The sequence below is a fragment of the Neophocaena asiaeorientalis genome, unplaced genomic scaffold (assembly GCF_003031525.2).
Source record: "Neophocaena asiaeorientalis asiaeorientalis breed wild unplaced genomic scaffold, Neophocaena_asiaeorientalis_V1.1 scaffold256, whole genome shotgun sequence".
NCBI lineage: Eukaryota > Metazoa > Chordata > Mammalia > Artiodactyla > Phocoenidae > Neophocaena > Neophocaena asiaeorientalis.
The window spans coordinates 6,343,707-6,362,882 of record NW_020185324.1 but is presented as its reverse complement, the minus strand read 5'-3'; the positions used below and the strand labels follow the sequence as shown (position 1 = coordinate 6,362,882).

Sequence of the window (19,176 nt, the reverse complement as noted above, 5' to 3'; positions counted from 1 at the left end):
GAAATTAGAACACTCCCTAACACCATACACAAAAATAAGCTCAAAATGGATTAAAGACATAAATGTAAGGCCAGACACTCTAAAACTCTTAGAGGAAAACATAAGAAGTACGCTGTTTGACATAAATCACAGCAAGATCCTTTTTGACCCACCTCCTAGAGAAATGGAAATAAAAACAAAAGTAAACAAATGGAACCTAATGAAACTTAAAGCTTTTGGCACAGCAAAGGAAAACATAAATAAGACCAAAAGACAACCCTCAGAATGGTAGAAAATATTTGCTAATGAAGCAACTGACAGAGGATTAATCTCCAAAATTTACAAGCAGTTCATGCAGCTCAATATCAAAAAAGCAAAAAACCCAATCCAAAAATGGGCAGAGGGTGAGTGAAGTAAGTCACAAAGAGAAAAACAAATACCATATGATAACACATATATATGGAATTTCAAAAAAAAAAAAGAAAGGTTCTGAAGAACCTAGGGGCAGGACAGGAATAAAGACGCTGATGTAGAGAATGGACTTGAGGATATGGGGAGGGGAAAGGGTAAGCTGGGACGAAGTGAGAGAGTGGAATGGACATATATACACTACCAAATGTAAAATAGATATCTAGTGGGAAGCAGCCGCATAGCACAGGGAGATCAACTTGGTGCTTTGTGAGTACCTAGAGAGGTGGGATAGGGAGGGTGAGAGTGAGAAACAAGAGGGAGGAGTTATGGAGATATATGTATATGTATAGCTGATTCACTTTGTGATAAAAGCAGAAATTAGCACACCATTGTAAAGCAATTATACTCCTGTAAAGATGTTAAAAAAAATGCAAGCAAATGACAAAAAGCTACCATACATTTGAATGTTTTAATCAAATAATACTGACTATAGTGATGGTGGAAAGTATTTTTTTAAAAAAAGGAAAATTAAACTTGTAAAATAAGATAACCTGATTGAAAGATATCTAAATAAGGAGTTGGAAGTCCCAGGTTAAAGGTTTAATGCAAGTGTATGTTGGCTGTTTGATCTTTGGTAAAAGTCACTGAATACCTCCTTTGTACTGGCCACCATGATGGGCACTATGAGTACAAAGGTGAAAAAGACACAGTCTCTTCTCTGAAAAATCTTACTTAATTTTTTTTTTTTTTTTTTTTTTTTTGCGGTACAAGGGCCTCTCACTGTTGTGGCCTCTCCCGTTGTGGAGCACAGGCTCTGGACGCGCCGGCTCAGTGGCCATGGCTCATGGGCCTAGCCATTCCGCGGCATGTGGGATCTTCCCGGGCTGGGGCATGAATCCGTGTCCCCTGCATCGGCAGGCGGACTCTCAACCACTGCGCCACCAGGCAAGTCCCTTACTTAATTTTGAATCACCAAAAATATTAGAGAAATGACCTACTCCACTTACCAACGTTGATGGATTGGATTATGCTTACTTTCACTTAATAATTTCACAATATGAGTCATTTTATTATAAAATCATTGTGGTCTCACATACTTTTGAAAAATACAGTTTATTCAAGAATATGAACAATGTAATGGATATATTTGGTTACTTAATAATAATCATTTAAGTATATCATACAGATACACATGGCCAACATTTAGTGTTTTTCAGAGGGAGTGATATAGATTCTGCTTTTATTTTTGTCTCTATAGTAAAATTATTGACAAAGTAATGAATCAAAGATATATTGTTCTATAATTGTTTGCACTCATACAGTAATTCTCAGCCTCTTTTATTTTATGTTCCACCAACAGTTATATTCAATATATCTCAACAAATTAAAAAGCCGACACTTTCAGAAAAAGCCATATTTTATAAGTATTCTGTCATTATGTTTGTCATTTATTATCAGTATTACACCTGTGAAGAATTACAGTAGAAATTGCTAAGGTTTTAAAATAAGCAAAAATTATTTAGTAGTTGAGAAATGTTATTATATGGTTGAATATAAACTTTAGTACCTTAGTAGCAATAAAACACAAAGACGTTTAATGAAGAATACTGCCATAAATAGGTTTACATAAAATTCTACACCATCAGGTAGAAAAAGCAGAATAAAGATGTTGGCATCCAGAGGTCAGGTTACGTGGAAGTGAGGTCAGGGGGTGCAGAAGGACACAGATGGTCAAAAGAAATGGAGAAAGAACAGAAGTCAAGTGAATATTCCATAGTAAGCAGGGTTATTGGGAAGCTAAACAACAAAAGGCCTTGTGCATGTCGGAAGAAAGGATGAGAAGAAATTTTGTCCAAGGTAATGAATATATCAAAAGTCATAGATTCCTGGAAGCCAGGGTCAGAAGAACATATGAAGGATAACCAGTTATTGAAATTGTAATGTTAATCCTATGTCCCGTCTAAGCTCTAATAGGTTAGAGGACTTATGTCCACACCATGGTACTTGGAACCCATGGTACTTGGAACCCATGATACTTGGATGCCCAAACATATATTGTGGCTCAGTGCTTTTAAAAATATTCTAGTTTGTTAGATATTCCTAATAATTCCAATTTCATGTCTGAACTAAAATTTATTTCACTTTCTAATGTAAGAATGCCTTGCTTAAAGTTAACTCAGTCTATAAAAATCAGAATTTTAAAAGTGAGTTAGAGTTGAAATTATTCACTTTTAAAATATTAGATTTGTTTTCCTTAATTTTAAAATTATCCTTGCCTTTTCACATATTTATATTACCTGTCTAACTATATAGGCATCTGAAGTTTCGGTATTTACAAACAAACTTGGTGTTTTATTCCAGTTGTGAAATGGTAAATCTGTGTAGCTTCCACTTGTCTTTTTTATTAGTGGCTCTAGTGTTTGAGGCTATTATTTGGAACAAGGGAAAATTATGTCCCTATATAGCTCTTTAAATTGATCCCTGTCTAAAGCAAAATTGCGGATCAGTCCCTTTGCTTCTCCCCAGAGGTCTCAGCTCAAAATATGAAGAAGTTCTTTCAGGACTGAAAGAGGAAAAATGTAAAGGTCAGGCTGTATCTCTTCAGAATGTTGGCAAATCTCTTTACCAATATGCTATTTAATATACCAATACTTGTACTGAATATGCAGTGATACAGAGGGAAGTAAAAAACAGAACTGAAGGATTATAAAAAATATTTTTATACATAATAAGGAAAACATTCCTCAGCATACTAAACATTCCATTTCCCTTCATGTTATCTGTCTCTTTATCGCTTATCCTTTCTCCAGTGGTAGCTGTTTGGACTACTCAACCCAAGATCCGCAGCTTTCCATCATATTAAGTTTGAGAGCTTAAATATGGTATTCTCTTCATTTGAATCCTCAGGGTGTTCCCCTCGTTTAATAAGAGCTAGGTGGTTATCCTTTACTCCTAGAAACACTCCAGGATTGCTCTTACATTCAAATGAAACACATTGGGAGGTCTTCTCATGAAGGACAAAGAAGGCCTGTTCTGGCAATTGGTTTTCACATTTTTGTAGCTGAGGAAGACAAGAGAGAAAGTAACCAATATGTGAGTTGGAAGTACAGAGTCAACTTTACATCCCTGTATTGGAAACTAAAGGAGAATAATTATTCATAACTTGATATTTCTAGCAAGCCTGCTTACTGAGAAGGGGATGGGAGGTGGGGAAGAAATGAGCAGAGGGCCAAAGTAGGGGGATTTGATTTGATTCACTGATAGTATATTTTGAGAGACATGATGGCTTAGAATGACTGGATCTGGATGCAGTACTTCTGGATTCATATTTCTCTTTTGCCATGTAGTATCTCTGAGACCTGGACACTTTGCTTTACCTTTCAAGCCTCAGTTTTTTAGTGTAGCCAGTTTTCTAGATCGGTCAACTCCCAACTTACCCACAGATACATGAGTGATAGAAATGATTATTATTTTAAGTTATTAAGTGTTAGGGATGGTTTGTTACACAGCAAACCTAACCAATACAATAACTTCATAAGAGAGTTATTGTGAGAATTAAATGAGATAGTACTTGTAAAACCTTTAGCACACTTCTTGGTATATAATAAAGCTCAGTAGGGGTCAGCACTTATTATTGAGTAGTTATATATGCCAAACACTATTATATATACTTAGGAATGTTTTGTTAAGGGAGATGCTGATTACCATCCAGAGTTTATATTAATACCTTGCATGGCTATATTTGTTAGCTCTATATATTTATATAATTTATCTTCTATATTATACTTTAATGTTTTCTTCCTTGTGTCCACTTTGGCTTGTTTGTTCCTCAAGATGTTTATAATTCTTCATCATGACCAATATAATACTGCTATCTACTAACTGAAGAAGACAATGCAGTGAATCCTATGATTAAAATGTAGATTATTATGTTATCTATATATCTTGGCATATGGAAATGTTTATGACTCTCCCTTTAGCAGTCTCAGAGTATAAAATTAGTTTTTCAATTGCCTAAGAAAACCATATTTTACAAGGAAATACTTCCTGGAAGAACATAGTAGTTCCTACAGCCAAATAGAAAGGATTCGAGTCATTCTATATAGCAGTGCTTCTCAAACTTTAATGTACCTATGAATGTCCTGGAGATTTGTTAAAATGCTGATTTCGATTCAGTTGTGAGGGAGCCTGAAAGTCTACATTTCTAAAAAGCTCCCAGGCAATGCTGTACTGCTGGCAGAGATCAAACTTTCAGTAGCAAGGCTACACATGCCATTTCACTCCCTTCCATGTTCCAGAAGCAAGTTTTTAATCATAACTGATTTTGTTTTATGTACAATAGCACAAACAAAACTTCTTCTTCAAAGTACCCCAAATCTGCACAGATGAGTAGAGTCTGTCATGACAGTTAGGTGCATATTTCTATTACCTCCACAGAATGCTCCTTACTGTTGGCATGCAGCAAGAAATCTTTGTCTTTTGTGGGGCTCAGGTTTACCATTAACTTCCGATGATCACCACCACCTTCTTGCAATTAAAAAATGCAAATTATAAAGTTAAGAATTGTAGCTCATTTTAATTTAAATGAATTTAACACCCAGGAAAAGAGTCCAAGATGTCATATAAAATAACTATTTCATTCAACAACACATCTCTTAGAAATACTTGTACCCAGATGAAACTAAAGAGTCATTGGACAGTAAGGGGTAATTCTAAGTCCCCTTAGGAGAGAGGTTAGTTTTCTTATATACTATTAGAATACTAGTAGAATTGTGAGTCTCATGGGTATTGCTCTAGTTGTCAGCTTCCCTGTCTGCATAGAAGGCCACTGATGGTTGTCCCCCAATATCCAACTCCTCTTTTTGTGTAATAATAGAATGTTTCCCAGCCTGCCTTCTTGTAGCTAAGTGTAGCAATATGTCTAAGTTCTGAGCAATATAAGGTGAATAGAAGTGTCAGGTGCAACTTCCAGGTTGCGTCCTTAAAGGGAAATAGAACTCAAATAATACATCTGTCTTCCTCTGTCCTGCTGAATGGATATTTTCATGGTGGCAAGGAATCTTGAACCATGTGGATGTTGGCAGAGCCACAAAGAGAAAAGGAGCTGGGTGTGGGCAACCTGTTGAGCAGAACTGCCATTCCAGCCCTGGCTAAAACAGAAATAAAGTTTTGTATAACTTAAGACATTATTATTCTGAATCTCTGTTAAATGTAGCCAAACCTTTATCCTAATTATTAAACTGCAAAATGGATGAGATGGAGTATATCCGTTTAAAATCTTAGATCCAAGATTTTTACCATGAGTTTGGGCTGGAGAGAACCTTCTGAGACTGCTTTCCTTTCCCATGGCGCATTTTTGGATTTGTCTTTACCCTAAATTTAGGAATTCAAGCACTAGAGCTACCCAGCTTTCGAAATTACCTGTTTCACTTGAGGGGAATTGGGAATCATAGTAACGGAGTAACACCTTGTCTGAAAGAGAATGCATAAAATCCCTTTGGTGAGATACAATTTTATCAAATGGTTCAGTTTCAACATATATATAACATCAGAAAACATCCTCTTCTTTTATTGTATATCAATAAAAGCAAAACTTCTGTGGTTTTGAGAAAGGTCTTAAAAATGCATAAATATATTCTGAGGAATTCTCCAACAATGCTGGTATTAAAATATTTAAAATGTTGTTCATAGCACTGGTATATTCTTTTACTAGGGTTTATACTTTAGTGATACTGATAAAGCTGGAAAGACCTAGTAGATAATTTAGCGATAGCAAATATATGTGGTACCTCTTTCCACATTTCACAACAGATACCACTTCTCAATATCATCCTTCTCCCCTGATGAATCCTGAATAAGCTTTTTTTTTTTTTAAACTTATTTTATTTATTTATTTTTGGCTGCTTTGGGCTTTTGTTGCTGCACGGGCTTTCTCTAGTTGTGGCGAGCAGGGGCTACCCTTCGTTGCAGTGCGCGGGTTTCTCATCGCGGTGGCCTCTCTTGCTGCAGAGCACGGGCTCTAGGCACATGGACTTCAGTAGTTGTGGCTCGCGGGCTCTAGTGCGCAGACTCAGTAGTTGTGGCGCACAGGCTTAGTTGCTCCGTGGCATGTGGGATTCTCCCGGACCAGGGCTCGAACCCATGTCCCCTGCATTGGCAGGCAGATTCTTAACCACTGCGCCACCAGGGAAGCCCCTGAATAAGCTTCTGAATCCTCCTCAATATAGTAATATTCAAGCATCCCCTGCCAATGCATTGGAGTTAGCACATAGCATGAAATCTATTTGCTATGTCTGAGTTAATCTATTGTTTATGGTTTGGTAAATTTATTTTTTTACTTTACTAGTCATCATTATATCATTAAAGACAAAAGGAAATATTCTACCTTTCTCTTGGTCTTTTCCTAAGTCTTCAACATAGATCTCATAATTTCCATCCTCGAAAACAAAAGTAATGTATTGATTGTTGTATGTACTCAGGGAAGCAGAATGTTCTGTAACAAGTAAAAATCTTGTCATTAAGAATTCAAAAACCTTGTTTCCATGAAAAATCTTTTAGAAATAAAGAAAAGCTTTCTCAATAGGTTGTGTTTGTTTCTGCAATTTGAGCTGCACTTTGTCCATCACTGTTGGATAGATGAAAGCCTCTGGCACAAGCTTAATGTAGCTAAAAGGCTGAGGTGTGCCACTTGAATGAGATTAAAGATGCTAGCATCCTGCATGAAGGCCATGGTAGGCCATGTTAGTGTGCTTATGGGAGGGTTTAGTGGGGAGAAAGAAGCTGGAAAAGTTATAGAGTTTGCCTGAGGAAACCTCTGCTTCCTGACTCCACATGATCTAGGGAACTATGGGCAAGAAGGGGCTGTATTTTGATAGACATGGATAAGTGAATACCCATCTGTAAAGCATGGAGTTACTCAGAGACTTTCAACAGTCCTAGAGAATGCAGATGTGAGCCTGATTCTGTCTTCTGGCTAAATAACAGTGACACTTAAAGCAGTACTCTCAATTTCTTTTTAATATACGAGCACACATAGAAAATGGTAATATTTCTACAGCATGTTGGGGTAAACTGGAGCAGATTTAGAGACTACATATATAGGTCCTGGAGGAAAAAAAATCATATTTTCTTTATAGTATAGAATTATGCTAAAGAAAATAATATATAAAAAATTAAGAATATTGAATATTTGCACAAGTATGTGATATAATTTAAAACCATTTTAACAACTATTTAAAATACTTGAGTTGAAATTATATTTAAAAAATATAATAGCTCTTCTTTTTCTTTCATTGTCAAAATGTTGAAGTTCGGGGAGATAATGTGGTTTTTCCCCTAAAGGATAATGTATTTTTCTCAGGAATAATGTATATGAAATTCCAATCCATAGCAAGCATTTCAAAATAATAATGGAATGCTAACTATAGAACGCACATGCATTGTTAGAGCAACTACCCTGTACTTAGTTTGGATACCACTACATGGGCACATCAGCAACAAATGGACAGAAGTTTCTGATATATTTACATGAAACTGTAGACTTGGGGCTGCTTCCTGGAGTGGCATTTCCAAGGTCTGTGTCTTACCTCCCTCCTCATCCTCACACCACCCCTGTGACCAGTCTTACCTTTGATACTTGGAAGACCAGTTGCTGTAGTATATTTCTGGACCCTAGTTTTATCGAAGGCAAAGCTCTTCACAGACGGTCCAAGGTGTTCCAGCTCCTGACAGGCAGCAAATACCAGATGTTTCTCTTTGTACGTTTTAGCTGCAGGATAGGTGTAGGAATAAGACTGGACTGTCAGTCCTCACTCTGTGCAGACCCCTCTCCCATCTCTCCTTTGAGGATTTCCAGTCGAGGCTGCTTGCTGACAATGATGAATGACCCCAGGATTTCAGTCACCCCATGGTCTGAAGGAATCAATACCTCCTATACACTTATATCCCAATAGGGCACACCCACTGGAGTCCAGGCAAAAGAAAACTAGTCACCCATGGTCTCAACACCCAAAAGGCAACCACTATTCATTTTAGTTTACTTCCTTTAAATGAAAAAAGTAAAAAATATTGTAAATATATTTATAATTTTGTATCCTCTATTTTTACTTAATATTATAGCATAACCATTTCTCCCATGCTATTAAAAACTCTATATGCCCTTCTGAAAATGGCTAAAAAATAGTTCATCATCCTTACTCTTTTCCAGAAGGAATTTGGATGAGGAAAAAAATTATGTATCTTGATGTGGTAAGTGAAGGCAAATAGATGCCCATCATTATGTTGAAAAATTATCAGGAAATGCAGTTTCTCCTTACCTGTTCTTGGTGAATGCCTTTTGGTGGTTTCTTTCCTAAAGTAACAGGTCTTCTTTTCTATTTTAAGGCCAGAGCGTAGCTGCATAAAGACCATGGGGCAAACTTCTTCAGCCTTCTGTTGGGATTCTGAGCAATTGAAAAAATTGTGATACCATTTCATTCCATCCATCTTTATCCTTTTACAAACCCTGAGTGTACCAGACCAAGAAAGCAACTACAGGTCCACAGTATCTTATCAGAAACCTTGGGGCCAGTTGTGTTTCAAAATTCAGAGTTTATTAGATTTTAAGACTGTCATGTAGACCATATATTGTATATAACTAGAACACCCAGCAAGGACTAGGGCAGCACCTCATAATAAAAAATTAATAATTTTATAGTGAAACAGGAAAATTTACATAAAGTGAAATAAATAAAGACCTCATGTGGTTCAGGTCAGGATTTAGCTGTCAAATGAGTTCAGGTCATATTTTGCTATCAAATGAGATACAAAAAACTTTAGATCTTTAGAAAAGATTTGGTTTCAAAATTGGTTTAAGGGAGTGTGGATCTACATCCAACATATAGCAATTTTTGCCTAACTGAGGGGGAGCTCTTTGATCATATGAAATCTACAATCATTTCTACTTATCTAGAGTATACTTTTAATAATTTTGGAGAGATGACTATAGTCTATAAAGGTTATTGATACTAAAAATAGCTGACCATGTTAGGGAGCTTTCTGCCTATGTTTTCTTCTAGGAGTTTTGTGGTTTCAGGTCTTACATTTAAGTCTTTAATCCATTGGGCGTTAATTTTTGTGAGTGGTGTAGATAGGAGTTAGGTTTCATTCTTTTACATGTTATTATCCAGTTTTCCTAGCACCATTTATTGAAGAGACCATCTTTTCTCCATTAAGTATTTTTACTCCCTTGTTAAATATTAGTGTGTCTACAGTGGGCCAAGCACTGTGCTGATAATTCTACATACTGTTTCCTTTAACCCTTCACAAATAATATTGCAAGGTAGGTATTATTCTCTTTGTTTTACAGATGATGATTTGAAGTTCTTAGCATTCACGACACTTGCCCAAGGTTACAGGTCTGGTGAAAAGATGTGACTCAAGTGTGTCTAATATCAAAGCTATGCTTCCATCTACCTCCATCTAAAAAAAATGCTACACTACAACTTTAGGGAATAGCAAAATGCAAACTGAAATTAAATCAGTTGAAGTAAAAAAAAATCAGTTATTCAGTAATTCTGATTTCATTTATCCAAATAAAAATTAAAATCTCAAATAAAACATTAAATTTGTCACTTGGAAATCATAAAAAACCTTTCAAAGTCAAATAGAAAAGAAACACTTGAGTCATAGGATCTCAATTTCCAACATTATAGTAAATGAATTATCAAGCAATTTATGCAATATAGCCAAATTTCAATTATTGACAGTAATTCAGAAAATGAAAATAATTCCTTGTGATTTGAGATCCATTCTATGATTTTTTTTTATTCTCAAGAAGATTTGCCTTCCTAATATGCTTTTCAAAGTTAAGTGGAATAAACTTTTGTTAATTACTGTTTTGAATTATCTATATCTTACTTCCAATTCAGATGGGCATCTACCTTTAAGTATCTTCAACTGTCTGAACAGGGAAAGGCCATTAAATCATACTCATTCACCCTGGAAATCCCTAATATTCCTTTATAATACAGATATGTCAGCTACAGTATCTCACATTTATATAGTGCAAAGATAATTTACAAAGCTGTGCCAGAGCCAACACTGAACTTGGTCTCCTGACAACTAATTTAATACAATATGTCATTAATTGCATGTTTTGTGCTGGTCTTAGCCTGTCAATAACCAATGTTGTTTTTGGACTGGCTATTAAAGTTCTTATTATGATTGCAAGATGACCTTCAGCAGTAACCATCAGGAAGCTGAAGAAATAAAGGTTGATTAATTATAGGATCTGTAAATTACACTGCATATCTGGGACCCCACAGAGAAGTCACAGGTAGAGAGGGTACATGGGCGTGGGGTTCTGCTTTTATTGGGGTTGAGGGTGGGAGCCTAGGATAGCGAGAGCTCACTATTTATTGGTGAATTTAAAACATAAAAGCAGGAATTTAAAGTGTGGGAAGAGAAAAAAAGAAAGTAGTCCAAGTGGCCAGTTATGAAAATCGAGCAAGATCTCCTTTTCTTTATCTAGCCTTGTGGCTGGCCATGTATTTATTTGAGATAGCCATCTTTGAAGTAGATGCCTCTTTGAAGTGGATACCTCTTTGAAGTGCATGCCTCAGCAATCAAAGCGTAAGTCGGGCACTTGCATTACAAAATAGAAAAACAAAATCCACCTGTCAGGGTTTACACTATACTGTATCACATTGTCTCTTCAGAGTTAAAAGGCATAAGATGATGCTCTAAGCATGCTCATTCCTGTATGCTTCTCATTATGTGTAGCATCCCCTGAGGTATCCCATGCCAGGTATGTCTAATATTGAGAGTGGACTCTTTGGGGAGGAGGATATGGGTCTTGGGTAGTTAGAAATGAGGGTCATAGCACTGGGGAAATATTATGGATGTAGAAAAAGAGAATTGCGGGCTAAATATGTGAATGTAAGGGCTAGCATCTAGTGAGACAAACACTAGGTATAATTCCTTGGGGGATGACTTTTTGAAGTATTTAAAATACTTTACATTGGGAGAGTTTGGAAGAAGGTATACTTTGGTATTCGGGGGAGCTGAAACTGTGGTGTGAGGGTTGTGTTCTTGGGAGGAAAGCATGAAGCTGTCATGGCCATAGGAACTCTGTAGAAGAGAGTGTTCCACTAGGATCAAAAAGCCAGCTCAAACTTATGAAAAGGTTGTTGCCATTTCCTGTGTCTCCATCCTGCTTGATATCTGAGGGCAGTGTATTTATATGGCTTTTAAGGAAATTCTCATAAGCAGTTTCATCATAGCAACTGCATGATGAAATCCCTCAGACATTTATGGTGAGTAAATGGGAATGGGCCTGGAAATCTTTTTGTAGAGCCAGACCATAGCTGACAGGAACTACAGAAGGGAATCACTTCATCTTTCATTTTTTCCCCCAAACACTAATTTTACCAAGGTCTCTTTGCCCTGTTTACTACCTTTGACCCGTTTGTTGCATTTGACTTGGGGACCACTTCCTTCTTTGAACCCTTCTTTCCTTATTGTTGTATCAGCTGTCTCCTTGGATTCTCCTTGTTTCCCTCTGATCAGTCCATCTCTGTCTCTTTGTTAGTTCTTCCTTCTCTGCCTGATCCTAAAACGTTGGTGTTCCTGAAGGTTTTGTCCTTTGCCTTTTTTTCTCACTCTAGGCTTTCTTTCTGGGCAATCTTGCTTGCTCCAATGACTTCAGTCATCTTTTTCTATGTTGATGACTCCCCAAACTGTAACTCTACCTTTGGTCTGTCTCCTGAGCTTTATATCTGTTGCTCTTTCTCTACAGAAATTTTGATGCCACAGGGCATTTTGACTAAAGTTACCTTAAAGCATGTCTATTTCTATCTGTGTAGAGCCTTCTGAATTCTGGACATCTCTACCTGAATGACATACACATACCCCAAATGCAAATATACTCATAATAAAAAAACAACTTCTTTATCTTTTACCCCCAATATATTTCTCCATAATTCCCTATCTTTAAAAACAGTACCTCTATCTGCCGTTTTCTGCCCAATTTTTAAATCAGAAAGCTGAGAATTATCCATTTTCTCCTCTCTCTATCCTTCAATTTATTCGGTTTACCTTACTGATTTCAATTTCTGAACGTATCTGAATTTTAGTCTTTCCATTCTGCCATCTTAGGTCAGGCCCTCATCACCAGACCCCTAAGATGAATGCAGTAGACCTCTGATCAGTTTCTATTTCTACTCTTGCCTGCTTGCTCTATCTTCACTACCACCAACATGGTCTTTCCAAAATAAAAATGTCTTGTTTTTCCTCAATTAAACATTTTCAGTTGGTTCCCTACTGTCCACAGGATAAAGTGAAAGCTCCTTCACTGTAACAGAAGATCTTCTGTGGAGAGCTGCAAACTAAAGGGGGTGATCCCTACTCAGTTCTACCTTCAACTATTGTCATGTAGGGATATGGGCCCATTTGTTGCTAGATCTTCAGATTTTTTGAGAGAAACCACACATTCAGACTTTTATGCAAAATCTCCCAATTTTTAAATGTTGTCTCAATTAAAAAACAACAGTAATACTATTCAGGCCAACTAAAATACTCCTGCTGGATGGATATGTCCCAAGGCTCCCATATTGTGACCTCTGGATAGATACATAAGGACACTGTATTTTCAGGGCAGGGAAAGGGTTGATGGATGTGGGGGAGAGGAATTAACAGAGGAGAATGGCCTGACCCTGAGGAGTAGCTTCCTAGAAACGGGGAAGGAGATGAGTTTGGGGAGAGGCTTTCCTCTAGCTCATGAAGTCCCGTACCCTGTTGGCACTAGAGGTGAAATGCCCTGGTGCTGACCAGAACTCATGTGGGACCTGACTGTATGGATACCTGTAGTGGTTGGGTATTGCATTTTATGGCTTTGTGATTGTGTAAGATCCTGCTAGCCCAGGGGAGGAGAAGGAATTAAAATGAACTTTGTTGTTTGGGGGCTCAGAGCAGTTTATTTAGAGAAATAAGATGTGACATTTCTTGCACCTTGAGTTTTGAAAAGCAGTTCATACCTGTCACACACCACACAGGTATCTGTTGAAATTTTAGCCAGGAGTGTTTAAATAATGACAATTATAGTATTAAACTGAGCCAATATTGTTGGAAGGGAAAATCTGCTAAGGAACCATAAAAATAATGCGATGAGATTTGGGATTATCTTTATCATTGTTTCTCTGAATGGTGTAAATAAGCAGTTAGGGCCACTGAACCCTGACAGGTGGGGTTACATTTTCATTTTCCATCAATGCCAGAAACTCTGATGTATATTCCAGCCTGCTCCCTCCCTCATTCCAGTATCTACATAGAGCCCACATCTCCTAGGGTACAAAGAAAATTCATTTTTTATTAAGAGGGAATTTGGGGACACAGAGTCACTTCTAATGAGTCACTGTTCCTGCAAGGAGCATTTTGACTCAGACATAAATAAAAGAACTAACTTAGCTGTGATTTCCTGGTGATTCAGAAACCGCAGTCCAGTTACTGGTTTTCCTACTTACAAAAGAAGAGCATGGGTGGGCCAGAGCCTCAGGGAGACAGAAATGATATTCTTTAACACTGCTTTCTCTTCTTGCCTAAAATGTTCAGGGAAATGCAGAAGAGCACAAAGGACAAAGATATGCCAGTCCCCACTACCATTTCTCATGCTGTATTTTCTTTCTGGTCCACCAGAGCTCTGTTAATTCTTTTGTGTTACTGTTCTCAAATGTAAAACATGAGAATAAATTTGCATAATTCTTTTCTAGGATAAGTAATTTTAAGAATCAAAGATGTTAATAGTCCTTTGATCTTAAAGGTAAGGCTACTACCTGACTTAGTTACCTTTCAACTTATTCCAAACCCTTTGAGTTTGCAATTGGACAGACTTGAGCATCATTTGGTCAATTCTGCTTTATTTGGGTCCTGGATTATGCAAATATATTTGCTTGTTATTCTCTCCTTTATCAGAAGTCTCAAGTCAAGACCACAAGCTTGATATACCAAAGGTCTTAATAAATGTTTGTTGAATAAAAGTGGGTCTGTTTAAATTTTTGTTAGGAAATCTGGGAAAAAGGTTTTGGGATTTGGTGGCAGGAAGTATGGGTAGAGAAGAAGTTAATATGAAGGGCCATAATTACGTTTATCACTATTAGCAGGTTTAAGTCATCTGAGCCACTCCTGTTCTGTGATATATCAAATAGGCAAAAGTTGGCCAGATATAGTCTGTTTAAAACCAGCACTGGGCTTCCCTGGTGGCGCAATGGTTGAGAGTCCGCCTGCCGATGCAGGGGACACGGGTTCGTGCCCTGGTCCGGGAAGATCCCACATCTCACGGAGCGGCTGGGCCCGTGAGCCATGGCTGCTGAGCCTGCGCGTCCGGAGCCTGTGCTCCGCAACGGGAGAGGCCATAACAGTGAGAGGCCCACGTACCGCAAAAAACAAAACAAAACAAAACAGCACTGACTGTGTTACACATTTATGAGCCATCCCTTTCAATTTCAGCTCTTGTATTCTTAGTAGTTTTTGGTAAGGTAGAATGTATAAACATTGGAATAATAAAGATTTGGTAACAGGTAAAAAATAGTGTGTAAAACAATCAGAAAGGCTTAAGTCCTTACTTCTCAAGTTGGGAGATTTTACCAAGGCTTTGCCTGCTGAGCTGTTCATCTTTGCTGGGGAAATTTTGGTGGTTGAATACTTCATTTTAGGCTTCATTTTTCAGGCTTCTGTTGGATTAACATATAGCATTAGTTCAATTGTCTCAACTTGAAAACAAACAGAAACAACTGTGGCTAACTCAGTATAAAATTGATAACATAGCCACATAGAGAAAATAATAATTTCAGTAAAATTTGAACATCATATTCTGAATATATATCTATACTAGAAATATAGTGAGAGGACAAAAAGAACTGTAAAGAAATCTTAAACTTTACTTTCTGGGTTTGTTGTTAGTGGAAATATCTGTATTGAAATTCTGAGATTGTTTTTGCTATACTATGGGATAAAACAAATGTATTGGTGTTATAGGATTTTCACTGCAGGGAAAAGGAGATATAAATATAAAATAAAAGAAGAAGAGAAAATCCCTGTAGTGTTAAATTTGAATTAGCAATATCAGTGTGCCCATATCTTAGTTTCTACATACTTTCTCCACTAAAAGGAGCCAGGATTCTAGATCTGGGCTGGGAAAGTAGAAGTGAACATTGAGTACCTTGTTGTGCCTTGTTGTGCCATTAAAATATTAGTGAGATTGTGCCAAAAGGACACAGGAGCCCCTTTGAAGGGTCTCCTGCTGGGCAAATTTGGCATAGTTTGTGCATCAAAAAAAGTGATGGTTGCTACCTGGGCTCTTTGGTGGGGCTAATGGCAGACTCTGGGAGGGCTCACGCCAAGGAGTACTTCCCAGAACTTCTGCTGCCAGTGTCCTTGTCCCCATGGTGAGCCACAGCCTCCCCCCACCTCAGCAGGAGACCCTCCAACACTAGCAGCCATGTGGATGACAGGCTCTTGGTGCTCCAGCTGTGTGTCAGAACTGTGCCTCTGAGGTGGCAGAGCCACCTCTCCACAAGAGACCTCCCAGCTCCATGTAATATCAAACGGCGAAAATCTCCCAGAGATCTCCAACTCTGACCCAGCTTCACTCAATGGCCAGCAAACTACAGTGCTGGACACCCTATGCCAAACAACTAGTAAGACAGGAACACAACCCCACCCATTAGCAGAGAGGCTGTCTAAAATCATAATAAGGCCACATACACCCCAAAACACACCACCAGACGTGGACCTGCCCACCAGAAAGACAAGATCCAGCCTCATCCACCAGAATACAGGCACTTGTTGCCTCCACCAGGAAGCCTACACAACCCAATGAACCAAACTTAGCCACTGGGGACAGACACCAAAAACAACGGGAACTACAAACCTGCAGCCTGCAAAAAGGAGACCCCAAACACAGTAAGTTAAGCAAAATAAGAAGACAGAGAAACACACAGCAGATGAAGGAGCAAGGCAAAAACCCACCAGACCAAACAAATGAAGAGGAAATAGGCAGTCTACCTGAAAAACAATTCAGAATAATGATAGTAAAGATGATCCAAAATCCTGGAAATAGAATGGTGAAAATACAAGAAACGTTTAACAAGAACCTAGAAGAACAAGAGCAAACAGTGATGAACAACACAATAAATGAAATTAAAAATGCTCTAGAAGGGATCAATAGCGGAATAACTGAGGCAGAAGAATGGAGAAGTGACCTGGAAGATAAAAAAGTGGGAATAACTACTGCAGAGCAGAATAAAGAAAAAAGAATGAAAAGAATTGAGGACAGTCTCAGAGACCTCTGGGACAATATTAAACAAACCAACATTCGAATTACAGGGGTCCCAGAAGAAGAAGAGAAAAAGAAAGGGACTGAGAAAATATTTGAAGAGATTATAGTTGAAAACTTCCCTAATATGGGAAAGGAAATAGTCAATCAAGTCCAGGAAGCACAGAGAGTCCCATACAGGTTAAATCCAAGGAGAAACGCACCAAGACACATATTAATCAAACTATCAAAAATTAAATACAAAGAAAAAATATGAAAAGTAGCAAGGGAAAAAAACCAAATAACACACAAGACTATCCCCATACGGTTAACAGTTGATCTTTCAGCACAAACTCTGCAAGCCAGAATGGAGTGGCAGGACATATTTAAAATGATGAAGGAGAAAAACCTACAACCAAGATTACTCTACTCAGCAAGGATCTCAATCACATTTGACTGAGAAATTAAAACCTTTACAGACAAGCAAAAGCGAAGAGAATTCAGCACCAACAAAGCAGCTTTACAACAAATGCTAAAGGAATTGTCTAGGCAGGAAACACAAGAGAAGGAAAAGACCTACAATAACAAACCCCCCAAAATTAAGAAAATGGTAATCGGAACATATATATTGATAATTACCTTAAATGTAAATGGATTAAATGCTCCAACCAAAAGACATAGACTGGCTGAATGGATGCAAAAACAAGACCCATATATGTGCTGTCTACAAGAGACCCACTTCAGACCTAGGGACACACACAAACTCAAAGTGTGGGGATGGAAAAAGATATTCCATGCAAATGGAAATCAGAAGAAAGCTGGAGTAGCAATTCTCATAGCAGACATAATAGACTTTAAAATAACAACTATTACAAGAGACAAAGAAAGAGACTACATAATGATCAAGGGATCAATCCAAGAGGAAGATATAAAAATTGTAGATATTTCTGTGCCCAACATAGCATTTCCCTTATGTATTGAGGTGCTCCTAACAGCCATACAAGGGAAAATCGACAGTAACACAATAAGAGTAGGGGACTTTAACACCCCACTTTCACCAGTGGACAGATCATCCAAAATGTAAATAAATAAGGAAACCCAAGCTTTAAATGATACATTAAACAAGATGGACTTAATTGATATTTACAGGACATTCCATCCAAAAACAACAGAATACACATTCTTCTCGAGTGGTCATGGAACATTCTCCAGGATAGATCATATCTTGGGTCACAAATCAAGCCTTTGTAAATTTAAGAAAATTGAAATCATATCAAGTATCTTTTCTGACCACAATGCTATGAGACTAGATATCAATTACAGGAAAAAATCTGTAAAAAATACAAACACATAGAGGCTAAACAATACACTACTAAATAACCAAGAGATCACTGAAGAAATCAAGGAGGTAATCAAAAAATACCTAGAAAAAAATGGCAATGGAGACACAACAACCGAAAACCTATGGGATGCAGCAAAAGCAGTTCTAAGAGGGAACTTTATAGCAATACAGTCCTACCTTAAGAAACAAGAAACATCTCAAACAAACAACCCAACCTTACACCTAAAGCAATTAGAGAAAGAAGAACAAAAAAAAACCCCAAAGCTAGCAGAAGGAAAGAAATCGTAAGGATCAGATCAGTAATAAATGAAAAAGAAATGAAGGAAAAGATAGCAAAGATCAATAAAACTAAAAGCTGGTACTTTGAGAAGATAAACAAAATTGATAAACCATTAGCCAGACTCATCAAGAAAAACAGGGAGAAGACTCAAATCAATAGAATTAGAAATGAAAAAGCAGAAGTAAAAACTGACACTGCAGAAATACAAAGGATCATGAGAGATTACTACAAGCAACTATATGCCAATAAAATGGACAACCTGGAAGAAATGGACAAATTCTTAGAAATGCACAACCTGCCGAGACTGAACCAAGAAGAAATAGAAAATATGAACAGACCAATCACAAGCACTGAAGTTGAAACTGTGATTAAAAATCTTCCAACAAACAAAAGCCCAGGACCAGATGGCTTCATAGCGAATGCTATCAAACATTTGGAGAAGAGCTATCACCTGTCCTTCTCAAACTCTTCCAAAATATAATAGAGGAAGAAAAGCTCCAAAACTCATTCTACGAGGCCACCATCACCCTGATACCAAAACCAGACAAAGATGACACAAAGAAAGAAAACTACAGACCAATATCACTGATGAACATAGATGCAAAAATCCTCAACAAAATACTAGCAAACAGAATCCAACAGCACATTAAAAGGATCATACACCATGATCAAGTGGGGTTTATCCCAGGAATGCAAGGATTCTTCAATATACGCAAATCAATCAATGTGATACACCATATTAACAAATTGAAGGAGAAAAACCATACGATCATTTCAATAGATGCAGAGAAAGCTTTCGACAAAATTCAACATCCATTTGTGATAAAAACCCTACAGGACGTAGGCATAGAGGGAACTTTCCTCAACATAATAAAG

At 37.5% G+C, this 19,176-nt stretch overlaps 1 protein-coding gene across 2 annotated transcripts; it reads right to left on the bottom strand.

The window, feature by feature from the left end:
• Positions 1-1,546: 1,546 nt before the first annotated feature.
• On the bottom strand, positions 1,547-15,084 carry IL33 (interleukin 33). Of its 2 annotated transcripts, none has more exons than XM_024734281.1 (7): positions 14,988-15,084; positions 8,706-8,831; positions 8,018-8,158; positions 6,776-6,883; positions 5,812-5,862; positions 4,820-4,917; positions 1,547-3,451 (listed from the first exon to the last, which is right to left on the bottom strand). In XM_024734281.1, exons 1-7 carry the CDS (start codon positions 15,082-15,084, stop codon positions 3,245-3,247), a joined length of 828 nt encoding a protein of 275 aa, XP_024590049.1. In that variant the 3' UTR covers positions 1,547-3,244. The 2 variants fall into 2 exon arrangements, with proteins under 2 accessions (XP_024590049.1, XP_024590050.1); XM_024734282.1 differs by having other exon boundaries at positions 4,820-4,914.
• Between the last annotated feature and the right edge of the window lie 4,092 nt (positions 15,085-19,176).